We start from the raw sequence: 17,940 nt of genomic DNA, 5'->3' as shown, positions 1-17,940 counted from the left end.
GATGCTAAGCAGTCCCCTGGCCAGCTCATCGGGGGAGGGAGGCAGGCAGGGGTATCTCAAAGGATGGGCATTGGTGCGGGTAGGAGTTCCAGGCAAGCAGCTGCCTGAGAGCCGAGGAGGGAGCTGAGAGCGGTGGTTACCAGGACACCTGAGAAGTCCTGACCAGTGAAGGGAGGAACTCCTTGAAATGAATGCAGGAGATGCCTTTTCCAAAGCTCCCCCTGGGTCCTAAGAATCCTCCTGTCCCACCAGTGCAGGCCTCATGGCAAAGAGGAGAAGGCGCGGTTCAGCCCTGTCCCCAGCTCCAAGCACCTTTTAACTTTACCGTCTCTATCCTGGGGCCAGCCGCATCTCCCCGGAGCCCTCCTACGGGGAATTCATGCTGGAGGCACAGAACAGGTCAGGGGCAGTTCAGCACAGCAGCTCCCTTCAGGCTCTTTCAGCCCCTGGGATCTTTCTAAAAGAGGAGGCAGCCAAATGAAACACCAGGCAGCAGCATCGGCCATATCCTGCCAGCACAGCCAGTCCCCCAATGCCCCTGCACTGCTCCCAATGGCAGCTTGGGTCCATGCAGGGATGTTACCTGAGTGAACATGTCAGCACTTAGACCTGCCCCAGATATAGGGTGACCAGATGTCCCTGTTTTATAGGGACAGTCCCAATATTCAGGGCATTGTCTTATATAGTCGGGCGCCTATTGCTCCCCCCCCCCCGGCTGGAACGTGCTGGTGCTGACCCCACTCCATCCCCTGAAGGATGCTGGGAGACTTCAGTCCAGACATGCTACTCCACCCTCCTTCTGCCAGACCTGGCAGGATGCATGATCCTGTGGCGCCCTCTGCTGCCCAGCGAGGCCAAACCACAACCAGCCCATCTGCCAAACCAGCCACATGGTTATCCCAGCACGTGGCCCTGACCTTTGATTTTCCTTCCTTGAGTTCACTGGGGCGCCTTGCAGTGTAATGTGCGGGGAATTTCCTGTTGCTCCCTTGACATTAATGGGAGCCAGGCCACTAACATCCCTGGGCACCTGGCCTACAGCTCATCCCTGTGGCATGGGAAAGGCTGAGCCTGCAGGCAGTAGTGACCATAGCACGAGGGGAGGCTGTAGGGCTGAGCCCAGGAGAGGGGAATGAAGACAGAGAGGACTGGGAGGGGAGAAGGGTGAAGGAGGGAAATAGAAAGAGAACAGAAAAGGGGCTGAAAGCGAGAGAGAGAAAGCATCACTGACGGGAGGGATAGCGAAAAGGAGAAAGGGGCAAAAAGGAGCCGGGCAACAGAAAGGGGGAAGAGAAAGACAGTGACGCGTGGAGCTTCGGGCTGCATTGGTGAGTGAGCTAATGAGATAATCAAATGGCACTTAGCCCAAAGCATTTTGCAAACACTAACTGATCAACCCTCTCAACCCCCTAGTGATACAGGTAAGTATCCTACAGGCAGGGCCAAATTCAGGTCTGGGGTCCATTGAGGACAGTGGATTTGCAGCCCTTCATATTACATCATGTCTGAACTCAGCCCAGAGAGGTTAAGTGGTAGCTAAAGAGATAGTTGCCAGTTTTAAGGCCCTTTGTATCCTTCCGGAGGAAAGACAATATAGTAATGCAAACTATTTGTTACTTAGATATTCGTTATTCTCATCTTATTATTAATGGGCCTGTTCTTGTAACTCCTTGGGTTCTCAGAGAACTGCTCCATGAAGGAAATACTCTCTCCTCGGCTCTGTCTAGTAAGGGGAAAGAGCAACATGTGGGTTGAGGAGAACAAATGAGATAGAACAAGTAACAAGAGAGCGACTTGGAGCAGAAAAGGGTGTCGCGAAACCCATGCCAGCCAGCAGAGGGCAGGGTAAGGAAAAGATATGAAGATGGTCAGGGACAATGTTGCAGAAGGAAGAGACCTTATCGCCCAATCTATCCCAACCCCAGGAGAGGGAATTACTGGAAAGAAAACAGAAAATAGACCCACTGCTGCCATAGGCAGTCCAGTCCGATAGAGGGGAAACACATGGAAGAGGTGAAGCTAGAGTGAAGGCCGTAAAATGGCCCATTTTTATTAAGTAGCTTTCTGTCTTAAGCGACCATTGCCAAAACACTGAGTACAACTCGACCCTACCCTACTGAGACCACCGCCGTTAAGCAACCGGCTTTGGCCCACTGCTGAGCCACCATGGGAGAACAGTGCATATGCTACTTGTATACGCTCCGTCAGTGACAAATCAGCTTGTCATTTGAAGGAAGAGAACTCAGGTTAATTAACCAGCGACAAAGGGGCAGGGCAGCCGAGCAAGCCCGGGGCTGCGTTTGGATGGAGCAGTGCATGGCATCCAATGACTGAGGACAAGTCCTACTCAGTCTCAATAACATACCTCCCTGTCCCCAGTCACTGACCAAGCAGAGAAAGGCTGAGGAACACCCAGGACTGAATGGATATGGGAGTGGATTCCTTTCTGTCCCTCAAGCATGTGTCCAGATAGGGCTTGAAGTATGTTTTCATAGAATATCTGGGTTGGAAGGGACCTCAGGAGATCATCTAGTCCAACCCCCTGCTCAAAGCAAGACCAATCCCCAGACAGATTTTTGCCCCAGATCCCTAAGTGGCCCTCTCAAGGATTGAACTCACAACCCTGGGTTTAGCAGGCCAATGCCCAAACCACAGAGCTATCCCTCCCCCCTACAGCAATTTGGAGTGGTCTAGTGCCCATGCCTGGAGTACTTTATAGTGGGATGGAGTAGCCCATAAACATGAACTAAGATCAAATGGAGTGTCAGTGTAGCATGTAATACATCATCTGTCAGGGCAATCTAGCTTGCCGGGGCCTGGACTTGATCTAATGGATCTTTGATCACAGATCTTTATCTATGCTCCTGTGACCTAGAGGGGAGGCTCATGCCATGCTCAGTAACGTTCAGACCTCGTGCCCGTCAAAGGCAAATAACTCTTATCTCCCCATCTCTCTCTTCCCTAAAACCAGCCCATTGTACACAATGGATCATGGGAGTTTCACTGAGAAGTTTATGAAACGGCACTGTCAGCTCCAGAGATGGTGTAAATCAAGACGATGTCCAAATAGGTATAAATTCCTCGGCTGTCCAGATTTGAGAGAAGAGGAACCTCGTGTAGCAGCCCAGGTAAGATCGGAGAATCAGGTGCCGGGCAGACAAGCAGGTTGGTGGAATGGCTTTCGGCTTTAATAATAGCTTTGCTCTCAGAGATACTTCACCCCAGGTTTCCCTAGTGATAAATTCAAAGTTTTATAAAATATTAATAAAGCACTGAGCTTAACCTATTTGTAACAGGCTTTGGAGGAGTTGGAAAGCTAGACAGGCGCGCTAAGGAACCTGTTTTAGTGCCTAAGCTTGCTGCAAACTAAACTGTGTTCTTCTAATGGATTCCTAGTCTATTAGGTTGATCATTGTAATAGGTCTGTTTCTTTGCAGGGAGCATGACATTTTGTCTGCATGTTTTGTGGCCGGCATTTAAATCCAACCATGTTGGCCATTTGCCCTGAGACCTTTGATCTTTCCTGCATTCTCATGCCTTCCAATAGTTCGTGTCAATAAACATTTAAATATATATTATATATTAGGTGTGTGTTTCCCTTGGGAGTTAATATTTGTGTTAAACGGACATTGAATTCACTCTCACAAGCATTGATTTGAGATTTCAAAAGTGACAAAACAGTGAGCGCAGCCCATAGGGTCTCAGTGACCAAATGCTACTGAGGAAATGTCTTGCTACCCTTTTAAGCAGGCTTCTTCAGATCTAATGATTCCCCTTAGCAGAGACAGATACTGAATCTCATTCCACTAACCGCAGAAGCAGGGCATGCACACACTGCCCAAAAGGTGCCACCCTGTGAGAAAATAGTAGCGATCAGACATCTAACAATGAAAATGAGGTAGGATCAGAGGCTAAAATAATGAAAGAACAAGTTAGGAATTACTTAGACAAGTTAGATGTCTTCAACTTACCAGGGCCTGATGAAAAACATCCTAGAATACTCAAGGAGCTGACTGAGGAGATATCTGAGCCATTAGCGGTTATATTCAAAAAGTCATGGAAGACGGGAGAGATTCCAGAGGCCTGGAAAAGGGCAAATATAGTGCCCATCTATAAAAAGGGAAATAAGGACAACCCAGGGAATTACAGACCAGTCAGCTTAACTTCTATACCTAGAAAGATAATGGAGCAAATAATAAAGCAATCAATTTGCAAAAGCCTAGAAGATAATAAGGTGATAAGTAACAGTCAGCATGGATTTGTCAAGAACAAATCATGTCAAACGAACCTAATAGCTTTCTTTGACAGGGTTGCAAGCCTTGTGGTTGGGGGGGCAGGAAGCAGTAGATGTGGTACATCTTGACTTTAGTATGGCTTTTGATACTGTCTCTTATGAGCTTCTCATAAACAAAACTAGGGAAATACAACCTAGATGGAGCTACTATAAGGTGGGTGCATAACTGGTTGGAAAACCATTCCTAGAGCGTATTTGTCAGTGGTTCACAGTCAAGCTGGAAGGGCATAATAAGTGGGGTCCCGCAAGGATCAGTTCGGGGTCCTGATCTGTTCACTATCTTCATCAATGATTTAGATAATGGCATAGAGAGTACACTTATAAAGTTTGCGGACGATACCATGCTGGGAGGGATTGCAAATGCTTTGGAGGATAGGATTAAAATTCAAAATGATTTGGACAAACTAGAGAATTCAATAAGGACAAATGCAAAGTACTCCACATAGGAACAATCAGTTGCACACATACAAAATGGGGGAAGACTGCTTAGGAAGCAATACTGCGGAAAGGGATCTGGGAGTCACAGTGGACCACACGTGAAATGAGAGTCAACAGTGTAATGCTGTTGCAAAAAAAGCAAACATCATTCTGGGATGTACAACTAGCAGGAGTGTTGTAAGCAAGACACACGACATAATTCTTCCACTCTACTCTGTGCTGATTAGGCCTCAACTGGAGTATTGTGTCCAGTTCTGAACGCCACATTTCAGGAAAGATGTGGACAAATTGAAGAAAGTCCAGAGAAGAGCAAAAAAAATGACTAAAGGTCTAGAAAACATGATCTATGAGGGCAGACTGAAAAAAATGGGGTTGTTTAGTCTGGAGAAAGAGAAGACCGAGAAGGGACATGATAACAGCTTTCAAGTATATAAAAGGTTGTTACAAGGAGGAGGGAGGTAAATTGTTCTTCTTAACCTCTGAGGATAGGACAAGAAGCAATGGGCTTAAATTGCAGCCAGGGAGGTTTAGGTTGGGCATTAGGAAAAACTTCCTAACTGTCAGGGTGGTTAAACATTGGAATAAATTGCCTAGGGAGGTAGTGGAGTCTCGGTCATTGGAGATTTTTAAGAGCAGGTTAGACAAACCCCTGTCAGGGATGGTCTAGATAATACTTAGTCCTGCCATGAGTGCAGGGGACTGGACTAGATGACCTCTTGAGGTCCCTTCCAGTTCTACGATTCTATGATTCTTTGATTCAGATGGAGTGATCCTTTTAATTCTAGGGTTCTGTTCCTGACAGCAGTAACGCTTGGCTTTGGCATTAGTTGAACCATGACAGAGGGGCCCGTGCGGACAGACAGCGAGATCAGTCGCGAAGACTCCATCATGGGCTCCGGTCAGAGAGAAGACAAGGACAGCACGGCCTCCAGCCCAACAGGCTCCTTGGGCCACCATCCGCACTCGCCCCCCTTGACACACAACCCCAAGGAGATCTGGAAGAAAGGAGGCCGCATGTTCTCGGTCCTGCTGGCCATCAATTTGGTGCTACTGGCCTGCACCCTGGTGAGCAGTGCGGCCTTCAACAAGGTAGCTGTGCACGACTACGACGTATTTTTCATGCTGACCATCATAATGCTGATCTGCATTGCCTGGATCCTCTTCTACCTCATCGTCACTGCCAAGCGCCGGGACGCCATCCTCTACAAGGACTCCCATGCAGGACCTGTCTGGCTGAGAGGTAGGAAGCCACCATGGTTGATGCCTTGGGGTGGCGGGGGGGTGGGTGAAGATGGGATCCCATACAAGGTAAGCACTCTGTGAGGAAAGCATTGCCCAGATGGCCTCCTAGAGGCCCCTTCTCAAAACATCACTCACAGAGAACTTCAGAAGGTTCCTCTCCTTAGTGCTCTGGGTCTGAGGGGTGGACTCCAATGATCAGTCTCATTAACCTGTGTCGTGCTGGATCCGGCCCTTACGTGGGAGGGTTCTCCAAAGTACTTGGTTATTTTTCAGCCTCATCATTCACCATTCCAAGGGCTGTTGATGCAAAGGGTTTGTAGGCTTTGGGGTAAAAAGAAAACAGGGACCACTATAAAGGGGAAGCCCGAAATGCCATCTGCCTCTACATGGCGATGCCATTTCTCTCCCTCCGCCATCCGTCTAGACGAGCGTGGGCTCACCTACGTCTACCTGTCCACCCCCAACATGCGCACTTCGTCTCTAATTGCCTTTGCTTCCTCAACAGGAGGCCTGGTTTTGTTTGCCATTTTCACCCTCGTGATGGACGTGTTTAAAACTGGGTATTACTCCAGCTTCTACAACTGCCTGTCCGCCATCAAAATCATCTACCCTCTTGTGCAGGCTGTGTTTGTGATCATCCAGGTGAGCGTGGGCTCTTTCAGTGCCCGGGGGACAGGTGGGTGAGCTCAGGCATGATGCGTGACCTTCCCAGGGTGCTGATCGCGCTTGGACCACTCTCTGCCCAGCGAGCTTAGCTCACTCCTTGATCCGTTCTAACCTAGCAGAGCAAACTCAGCTGACTAAACTCCTCTCCCCCCGGGAGAACACTTCCCCATCCGCCGTACCATATTTGATCTGTGGTGACTTGCTCTAGGTCAAAGTTCATAACTCTTTTCCATACTATGACCTGCTATTATTTGCATAGCAGGACTGCTCACATGAACCCCTAACCAAGTTCCAGCCAGGACTTCTCTCCCATTTAGCAACATGGAAAGGGCAGGATGGCCGTAACCCCTGATATCTGTTCATGATTGCCTGTGGGGTCTCAACCCCCAGGTTGGGAACCCCTGATGGATGTCAATACTGTGGAGCGGAGAAGACTGGATGGGAGCAAGGGATAAGCAGGAGCAGCACGATGTGCAGCAATGGTGGGCAGAAGAAGGAGCTGCGGAGGCAGAGTGGAGAGCATGGGAGGGCTACAGCACAAGGCAAAGTAAATGGGGTAGAAATGGATGGCAGAGGAGCAGCACGGGTGGGATAACGGGCCCGGTGCAGCAGAGAATAGGGCAGGGCCTGACTTTCATCCTGCAGAGCGTGGAAGTGGCCAGGTCTGTTTCTAGTCTGACACTGCCGCTTTGAGGTTCAGTCTTAATCAACACTTATATTTCTTCCAGACGTACTTTCTGTGGATTTCTGCCAAAGACTGCATTCACGTGCACCTGGACGTTACCAGGCGAGTATTTCTCCCAGCTGGGCGTGTTCCCTTCTGCACTGGTCCCCATTCCTCTGCCGAGCCTCCCCTGCAATTAGCGGCAGCTACAGGGGGAACATTCCTACATTCTTTCATTTCAGTGGGTCTGTTACAGGATTATCCTACCAGGCACACAGAAGAGATGGCGAAAAGCGGAGAGCTGCCACTTGGTTCCCAGCTACCCTGAAGTGCTAAAAGGGGAGGGTCCATTCACAGATTAGGTTCAGAAAACTGTAGAAATGGGGGCCAGCTGCAAAATTGAGAGGCAGAGCCAGGGTTTTGGTTTGAGCGCCGCACCAGTGTAATCCCGGCCCACGCAGTGTGGCACTCTGTCCCCCTCTAGTGGTGGCTGAGCCACAGAGAGATGTTAATGAGCCAGCTACAATGGGAGCTCCGGTACTAGCAGCTCACACTTTAAGATCCAGAAGCGGGAAGACTGATCCCCATCCAGGGGCACAGCCTTACACTAGCACATAATACTTACATTTAAAAAAAATTCCGGGTCACTTCCCCGGTACTGGGAAGGAAGACACAGGAGCGTCAGGAAGATCAAAAGGCTGATGGAATGAGAAACCAGACCTCAGATGATCATATTCACTTTCGCAAGACTGGAACCACCTTTCGGGACAGGCCAACCCTGACCAATTACTCTACATACTTCCATCCACGCCCTGTGACAGGCTGAGCCAGAAACAGTGAGAGATGAAACTTAGTTGGTGCTTACCGGGCAAGGTAGATGGTATGAAGAGTGAAGGGAATGAGAGAGAGCAGTTAGGGCAACAGACAGGGCATCAGGACACCTGGGTTCTCTTTCTGACCCTGCCACAGGCTCCCTGTGTGACTGGGGGGAAGTCACTTCCCCTCCCCATGCCTCAGTTTCTCCATATATAGAACAGGGATACTGATACTTGCCTGCCTCACAGAGGTGAGGCTTAATTCACTAATGTTTGAAGAGTGCATTGAGGCCTAGAGAGGAAAGGTGCCAGAGAAGCAGACTTTGCCTTGATTCTTTCTATCTCTTCTCTCATACAGGTGTGGCTTGATGCTGACGTTGACCACTAACCTAGCCGTGTGGATGTCAGCCGTAACGGACGAGTCCGTGCATAAAGCACACACAAAATTCCAGAATGCAACAGAAGGACCACACAGATGGATCATGAAAGGTAATTTGCCCATTAGTAAAGCCAGCTAATTCTGGAGCTGAGGCTACGGAGTTAGAGGCCTTTCTCTGGATCAGATTCATTGATGAATGAATACAAGGGGACTGCTCAGAGTAAGGTGCTATCTTGCATGAGTAGGGATATTCCAATCTGGACCTTAGCATTTGTGTCTTGCTTTGTGTCCAGCAGGAGTCATGGGGATGGAGGGAGAACCTAGAATGAACAGAGGAGGAGGAGGGGAGAGGAGGAAAAGAAAAGGAAAGAGAGAGAACGAAAGAAAGAACCAGGGCGGGAGAGGCGAGGGAGGAAGAAGGGATTCTAGACAGGCCCAGATGAGAGAAGAATGTTCACTAAACCCATTGTTTGACAAAGGGGAAAGCAATTCCGAAAGGCAGAAACCAAAGGGAGGCTGAGGTTTCAATGGGTGGATTCTCAGTGTCCAGGCAACCCTGGGTCTCGGGGTCATGAGATCTACTTGTATCTTTGGTCCTGCATTTTAGTGACTGTGATTCTCCAGAGTGAGGCTCTTCAGGACTGTTAACAAGTGCTTGTTTCCTGCAGTAACGATGTAACACGTATGTGTTTTTCCTGTTCCAGCTGGAACGGCAAGTGGCTCAACAGAAGGCTGTAGCTGTAACACCCAAATTTGCCAGATCTTCCAGAGTGGCTATTTTTGGTTGTATCCCTTCAACATTGAGTACAGTCTCTTTGCCTCTGCCATGCTGTATGTGATGTGGAAGAATGTTGGACGCCTCATAGACCACCACACTCACCACATCCACCAGCTGAAGTTCAGGCTCTTCAGAAGGACCTTCTTTGTGGGCATCATTTTGGGGCTGTTCATACTGGTGAGTGGCCTGGCTGTCCTTATTGTTTATGAGGTGCAGGTGAATAGCAGCGGCCAGCCAGACAAGAAGAATGAAGCACTCATCATGTATTACACCTTCAACATAGTTTGCCTGAGCCTGATGTCTCTTGTCTGCATCGGAGGTTCCATTGTCTACAGGTTTGATAAGAGAGACATGGACCACCACAAGAATCCAACCAGGACTTTGGACATGGCCTTATTGCTGGGGGCTGCCTTGGGGCAATATGCTATCTCCTACTACTCCATTGTGGCTGTGGTGGCCAGCACTCCAAGGGATGCCATAAGTGCCCTCAACTTGACCTACTCACTGCTGATGATCGCTCAGCACACCTTCCAGAACATCTTCATCATCGAAGGCCTTCATCGGCAGCCCCCAGAAGATGACCACAAAATTCATCCTCACCGGAAGGACCTATATGGACTCACCTTTGTCAACATCAATGCCGTATCCCTCCGCGTCCCCGAAAGCGGCAGTGCCCTGCCATCCCCCTTGCCCCACGGTCAAGGAGCGGTAGCGATCCAGCCTTCAGATGTGGTGCAGTCCATAATGGTCCCCAAGAAGGTGAAATGGAGGAGGAAGTTCCTAAAGGAGATCTCCTTGTTCCTGCTCCTCTGCAACATAATTGTAAGTGACAATCAGAAAGGGATTTTTTGGAGGGTGGGTGGAGGGCAGGGGGTCATTTACCTTAAATCTCTCACTTAAATCAGAAGTAGCTGCATTGAAGTCAGTGGAGTTATCGGAAAACATTCTCTGCTGGTGTAACTAGGCACAGCTCCCTTGATTTCAGTGGCATTTTGCCCATTTATGCCAGCAAAGAACTGAGCCCATAACATTGTACAATTGGTGCGAAGGAGAGGAGAATCGGGCCCAATATTTTTTCATTAGGCTTAATCCTTTGATGCTACATTTTTAATGTAGGGAAAAGGCATCTAGAGCCCGATCTAAGGGCAGATCTTCACTACCCGCCGGATCGGCGGGTAGCAATCGGTCTATCGGGGATCGACTTATCGCGTCTAGTGAAGACGCGATAAAATCGATCCCTGATCGCTCTGCCGTCGACTCCGGAAATCCACCGCGGCAAGAGGCGGCAGCGGAGTCGACAGCGGCGCGGCAGCAGTCGACTTGCCGCCGTCCTCACAGCCAGGTAAGTCGACCTAAAATACGCCACTTCAGCTACGCTATTCACGTAGCTGAAGTTGCATATCTTAGGTCGACCCCCTGCTGTAGTGTAGACCTAGCCTAAGCCATTTTCTTATACATTAGACAGCAGAAGACGTGATGTCTGGTGATCAGTAGTTAAGTAGCATGGGTGAAATCCTGGGTCCACTAAAGCCAATGGCAGAAGTTCCATTGACCTCAGTGGGGCCAGAATTTCACCCCATGGGTCAAATTGTACTCTCAGGATCTCTATTGGCAGGTGTATCTCAGAGAAGAGTCTAGCCCCTGATAGCTTCACTTAGAAACCTGCTTTTTATTAGCAATTACACTTGATTAACAGCCACGCTTTTCATTGCAAGCCCTAAGGGAAGCCAATTAAATGTAGCGTGACTCCCCCATGTTTTTAAGGCACTTTTGATTTACAGGAAAACTGTGGAGGAAATACACATCTTTCATAGGACCTACGGCTTCCGAACAAACCAGGCACAGATGATTTAGATAAAGAGCCTCCAACCCTATAGGTCTTTTTCTGTCTCTGATATGGTCCTGAATTTAGAAGATTTATCCTTTCCCTTCTCTCTGACTCTTCTGCCCTTTGAAGCCCTTAGCAGCAGCTGCAGCTACTCACCACATCCCATCCCTCTCACTGAGACTGTCACGTTTGTTTCCCACCTCCAAACAGCTCTGGATCATGCCAGCATTCGGCGCCCGGCCACAGTTCGACAACGACAAGGAACTCAACTTCTACGGCTACTCGATGTGGCCCGCCATTGTGGACATTTGCCTGCCCTTCGGGATCTTCTACCGCATGCACGCGGTGGCCAGCCTGCTGGAGGTCTACATCATGTCTTAAAAGGAAGAACACCTGCTCTATCAACCCACCTTTCCCGCCCCGGGACTGAAAGTCTGAGCGGCTGTACTGAAGGGTTTGGGGGTTGCATGCATCTCACGCCCTAGCGATGACAGGGCATTACTGCACCGCCGTGGAAATAATCCACTCATAGTCCCAGATGTTGTTTTCTACTCATGTGTGAGTGCGTGTGCTTGATTTCAATTATTGCTTTAAGTTCTAAGGCTTTTAGAAAAGTGGAACGTTTATAAAGTAGGGCAATGAAAAACACGTGCGGTTCATTCAAATTGACACCTCTTCCTACTAAGAGCCTGATCCTGCCGACTGCTCCCAATGCCATTGACTTCGTTCTCCCAGGGGGGGCCCGGTACCTTGTCAGAGCCCATCTATGTGCAGGCTGAATCCCATTCGCTTTAAGAGACCCATTGGCTTCAATGATATAACTCAGGCGTGTAAGGCAAACGGGACACAAAGCTACATCCCACCACTGGGAGCTCCATTGCAAAGGAGAAGAATCAAGTGCACAGACGTGAAAACTGAACTGGTGAATGTTGAAGGCTTTTGGAATCACGTTAGAATTCTCTTCTCCCCGCTACCCGACCACAGTCCTGACGGCTTCGCAATACTGTCCTTGGTCACATCCCCTTTCTCCTCATTGAGACTGTATAGCTGCTGATCAGCCAAGGCCCAGAATGACTGAAAGCATCCTTATTCAGGACAGCGCCTACGCATGTGCTGAATTCCCACTGAAGTCAACGGGCCCTTAGCACATGGTGAAGTGCTGTCATGAATAGGAATAGACTTAAGCACATGCTTAAGTTCTTTCCTGAATCAGGGCCGACGGTTAATTCTATTACGAGAATTAAAAGGATTTTTTAAATAGTGTAATGATTTTTTTAAAAACATATGAACTTATTTTATATAAAAAATTATTTATTGATTTTCAGCGTAACAATGAATGGCTAAAGGTTCACAGTGCCACACAATGCACACATTGGAGATCCAATTCATTCTACAGGCCAGCTTTCCTGACCTTAGATGAACACTCAGGGCTGCCAGTGATTTCATTTGTACACCTGTGCATCAGAGAGTGGAACTGATCCATATGGTATCTGCCTAACCTGAAGCCAGCCTCAAGAACTCTAAACAGGCCATGCTTCATTTGGCTGGTGCAAATAAGTATCAACAAATGAGTCAGCATGGCACAGCTCAGTGTCTCTCTCTTACAAAGTTATGTTTACAGAGGAAAGAAATTTCATTGTACTGAAGAGGAAAATTGCAGAGCTGAACTAAATTAACAATCATTTCCCGAGGCTGTTTGTATATTTCTCAAATAAAAGAATAAATGAAAATCATGCTACTTTACTGAGCAGAGTTTCTTTTTCATCAGCCAGCTGGAGCCACGGGGAGGTTCGGCCCACGTAACACCAGAGTGCGAGGGAAGAACAAAGATTTTGAGGTGGTTGAAACATTTTGCCCCCAAAAAAGAGTTCACATTTCAAAAATGCATAGATTTTGAGGCCAAAAGAGACCATTAGCACATCTAGTCTGACCTCCTGTTTATTGCAGGCCATAGGATTTCACCATTTACCTCTCTATGGAGTCCATTAACTTGTGTTTGACAAAAGCTGATCTTCCAGAAAGGTGTGCAGTCTTGATCTGAAGACATCAAGAGAGAGAGAATTCACCGCTCCCCTTGGTACTTTGTGCCAATGGTGAATCATCCTCACTCGTCAGAACAGGGGTTCTCAAACTGGGGGTCGGGACCCCTCAGAGGGTCGTGAGGTTATTACATGGAGGGGTCGCGAGCTGTCAACCTCCACCCTAAGCCCCGCTTTGCCTCCAGCATTTATAATGGTGTTAAATATATTTAAAAGTGTTTTTACTTTATAAGGGGGGGTCACACTCAGAGGCTTGCTGTGTGAAAGGGGTCACCAGTACAAAAGTCTGAGCGCCACTGGGTTAGAATGTGTGCCTTATTTCTAATTTGAATTTGTTTGGCTTTAACTTCCAGCCATTGGTTGCTTTTCTTTTAGTCTTTTTATTAAGGCAAAGTTACACTAAAATGTTAGCCTACTACATCGTATATTACCTATTCAGGATCAGGTTAATATTCAAAGAACCTGGCTAAAGATTCTGACTTGCTGGCTGGGGAGCCCTCTTCTAAATACCCTTCCTCTTTTTAGTTTTCTTCTTGTGTATGTACTTGGTGTGAAAGCTTTTCCATTACAAGAACAGCCTGTATTTTACTACACCACAATTCCATAGGGTGGAGGTGTCACATTTTTCCAATAATTTGCAATACAGAGTCTAGCTGCTAACAGTGAAAATGAAATTCATTTGTCGTTCGGTTTAAAATGCAGATCCTTTCCTAGATCATTAAGCAAGCAGGTCAGGGAGGGATCTCCCAGCCATTGGTTCTTGTAATGCCTTTCTCCACTACGCTCAAAGCCCATTCAAACTTTTTTAAGACCAGCTCTTCAGAGGTTACAAATTAACATGCAAGAGAAACAAGTGAATGAACTGGGAACTGGCTGGACAAAAGAAAAACTAGCCAGAATCTTAAGTTCTCCCTCTGAAGAATTTACTCCTGCTGGTGAATTGTACTTTTCTTATTATTTGCCATCAGAACATGTTACCCTCTGTCAAGATTACAGGGCTAGCTATAACTCTGATCCCAATCTGGTCTCTCTAAGTCCACCCCCACAGGTATCAGGACCCCTGCTTTCCACTCTCTTTGGGCTACAGAACCCTGTGCATCAACCGTACTTACCCAACAGGTCCGAATGAATTCAGGTACTTGCACTTCTTCCCTTCAGGAGTTGTCACCAATGGTGTATAGACTTAAACAAATGTATTGTTGATTTTAACCACAGGAACACAAAGCATAACATAAGAGAAAAAGGATTTTAAAACAACAAAAGATCTACACTCATCTATCTTAACTACAGTCCTAGGCACTGGCAGACCCTAACCTCTGGGGGCCTGGGTCTCAAATCATCAATTTTTTCAAATCAAAATGTTTGCAACACTAAGATATTTATACGTTCCCCATTAGTAACAGAGCACCTCACAGTCTTTAATGTATTTATCCTCACACCATCCCTGTGAGGTGGAGCAGAGCTATTAACACTATTTTACAGAGGGGAAACTGAGGCACCGGGTGGCTAAGTGACTTGTTAAGATCACGCAGGAAGTCTGTGGCAGGGCAGAGACTTATACCTAGGTCTCCTGACCAGCATCTTAATCTCTGGACCAGCCTTTCTTTCATGGTATCTCAAAGTAAAGCCATTTTGGAAGGGAAAGAAATCAGCTCTCCATTAGGGGCTGCAGCTCCTGGCAGCATAGATAGAAGATAACCAAACGTCTGCATGGGACACAAACCAAACAACTATCACATCAAACAAAGAGTCCAGTGGCACCTTAAAGACTAACATTTATTTGGGCATAAGCTTTCGTGGGTAAAAAACCCACTTCTTCAGATGCATGGAGTGAAAATTACAGATGCAGACATTATTATACCCTAACCCTAAGCCCAAATTGATGGTGTTAAATTTGCAAATGTTATAGACTAGGACATTCTATAACAGATTTAAAAGTAGCCATACTTGAACAAAAAAACTTCAGAAACAGACTTCAAAGAGAAACTGCAGAGCTACAATTCATTTGCAAATTTAACACCATCCATTTGGGCTTGAACGGGGACTGGGAGTGGCTGGCTCACTACAAAAGCAGCTTTCCCTCTCCTGGAATTGACACCTCCTCATCAACTATTGGGAGTGAACTACGTCCACCCTGATTGTATTGCCCCTCACCCCTGTCAACACTGGTTCTCCACTTGTGAGGTAACTCCCTTCTCTTCATGTGTCAGTATATTTATGCCTGTATCTGTAATTTTCACTCCATGCATCTGAAGAAGTGGGGTTTTTTACCCACGAAAGCTTATGCCCAAATAAATCTGTTAGTCTTTAAGGTGCCACCGGACTCCTTGTTGGTTTTGTGCATACAGACTAACACGGCTACCCTCTGAGACTTGACATCAAACAAAGCAACTCGAGAGCTGCAGGAGAACAGGGACAAAGCTGGAGCCTCACCCTTACGATTCGGTTGCTAAATGCAGAGTTAGGAACCTAAATAAAAGGAGCCTGGTTTTCAGAGGTGCTGAGCACCAACGCACTCCCATTGGTATCAGTGGGGTTTGTAGGAGCTCAGCACCTCTGAGAAGGCGGCCACTATTTAGCCTGAATTTGGGTTGAGGAGCCCAGGTTCACTCGTGTTTCAGTTTGGATCTGGATTTCACAGCTGGGCCCTTCCCCAGTCACCAGCTCCAAGTCCAGACACCCCTGAATTCTGAGGAAGGCCCCATCCAGACGTAGAGCTGGGTTTGATCGCTTCAGCCCAGCTCTACCCAAACCTGAAAGTCCCACCCAGGTCTAATTCAAATCCAGGTGCCAGGAGAGGCCACGAGTCCTGAGCCCAAACGCACAAAAGCCAGGACCTTTCACCATGTAAGTACACAGCGAGGGAACCAATCTAACAAACAGCCGGAGATAAGAAATCGCTTTATGGGAGGTGAACAATAGGGAGAGGAAAAGGCTGTGAATAGGTCCCGACCTGAGTCATGGTGTCGCGGATACAGAGAAACTATCCCTCTTCCCTGATTTCTGAACCATTCCTTGTTCCCAAGGTCAGTTTTTGATTTAGTCGAAGGTGAGGCAGTGGGAGGGGGAGATAATCAGCTGTTGACCGAACAGCTCAGCAGCTAGGTGGGAGATTGTCCAGTCCACTGGCCGTGGAAGAGGTCAGCTGCTCAATGCGCGCAGAGAGGGGGGGAGTTGTCAGGTTTGAAGATTGGGAGAGTGGGGTCGGGGCAGGGTGCTTGTTGAGGGCTGAGGCGTTGGATGTTTGCTGGGGAGGGGGTGGCAGCTGGGAGAGGAATTCACCAAGGGGCTGTAGGTGGGGAGATTCAGTTGCTTGTGGTGGGGGAGAGACCAGGTTGGGTCTTTGCTGAGGGGTGGGGAAATCAGGTTGGCTGCTTGCTTGTGGACAGGTGGGAGCCAGAGGTGAGGCTTGGTTCTTGTTGAGGACTGGTTGGGAGGGAAGAGGGGCAACTCCAACACTGGGCCACTGCCCAGTTATTTTTGCCCACTAAGTTGGTTGGCTCCCCCGCCTTCCGCTGCAGCGAAGGGAAGGGCGCATGGAGAGTTCTCTGGGGCAAATGGCACAGACTGGGAGAGGCAGCCATCATCCGAGAGCCTCAATCACCTTATCACACCAGAATCTCAACTGCCAATTAGTTCCACGCTGAGACGTCATCCTGGGGCATTTATCTGTGGAGGGAAAGGTGTGGGGCTGTACTGTGGAGTGTCTTAGGCAACAGGCATTCCACAGAACCCTCTTGGACAAACACCAGAGCTTGGCCTCCTACTGTCTTGGCTCTGATTTACAGTTTGACTATGCAGATAAGCTACGGGCTGTCTCTGAGACTTATTAATGCTGAGTGCACACAGAAAGCTGTTAATCAGAATGCTGCAGATAATGGAGGGGGAGAGGTTATTTCTGGTATTAATGACTTTGATTCAGCCCGGGAGCAAAGAAAGCCGTCTCTATGCTAGAAAACTGCACCTGTTTAATGAAATGGACTTAAAAACTGAACTCATTAATCCGGTGCAACCCCCAGTGTAGACGCACTTAAGTTGGTTTAACCCTGGCTTGTATCGATTCAACTTGCATCAATCCGTTTGAAAGCTAGGGGAGATATAGTTAAAGAGATGCGCTTTTCAACATATACAAGGCCAGAATCTCAGGGTTAAGCAAAGGTGAACCAGTTGGGTTTCAGAGTTTGTAAACTCCCAGCACTTTTCAAGTGTTGAGTTTCATGAAACACTTTTGAATACTGTGAAACCTTTATTTTTAAAACCTTAAATTATTATTCCTCAAGGGAACTTTATTTACTTCTTTTCCTTCCCTGGGGAGTGTTCAGATCTGGGGGGTTGATTTGGTCTATTTGAGAGGCTGATCACCCAGTTCCAATCCCCATCCAAAGCTGCGGGGAGGGCAGGATTTGTTGCTCTGGTTCTAAAGGTAGAATCGAGGATTTCAGCAAAGCCAGTTCCCATCTTTCTGCCCAGGAGATACCCACACCCAGCTGCAGAAAACCTAAGCCTGTGGTTTTAAAATCCACAGGAGGGCTCCCAATATTGCACCAAGTGCTCTGGGAAGAAGATTCCAGGTTTGTTATTATCCTACCCAGAAATCTGTTTTTTCTGTTAAATATATAGGCTACCAAATGGCATCTTTGGGTAGCCCAGTGGCCCGCTAAGCTCTAAAATGGGCATTAGGAAAGGAGCTTGATTACCTATCTAAAATGTTGATTGCCCATACATAAGACATGCCATACCAGAACAGACAGTGGTCCATCTAGCCCTGTATCCTGCTCTGGCAGTGGCCAGTACTAG

General features: G+C 47.8%; 1 protein-coding gene across 1 annotated transcript; it reads left to right on the top strand.

Annotated features, from left to right (window-relative positions):
- Positions 1-5,566: 5,566 nt before the first annotated feature.
- On the top strand, positions 5,567-11,485 carry OTOP2 (otopetrin 2). The gene is made up of 6 exons (XM_065415323.1): positions 5,567-5,972; positions 6,480-6,616; positions 7,369-7,427; positions 8,478-8,608; positions 9,203-10,098; positions 11,315-11,485. Exons 1-6 carry the CDS (start codon positions 5,567-5,569, stop codon positions 11,483-11,485), a joined length of 1,800 nt encoding a protein of 599 aa, XP_065271395.1.
- The last annotated feature ends 6,455 nt before the right edge of the window (positions 11,486-17,940 follow it).

The sequence above is a fragment of the Emys orbicularis genome, chromosome 13 (assembly GCF_028017835.1).
Source record: "Emys orbicularis isolate rEmyOrb1 chromosome 13, rEmyOrb1.hap1, whole genome shotgun sequence".
NCBI lineage: Eukaryota > Metazoa > Chordata > Testudines > Emydidae > Emys > Emys orbicularis.
Note: the sequence above shows the minus strand (reverse complement) of the source record. Positions and strands in the feature narration are given on the sequence as shown.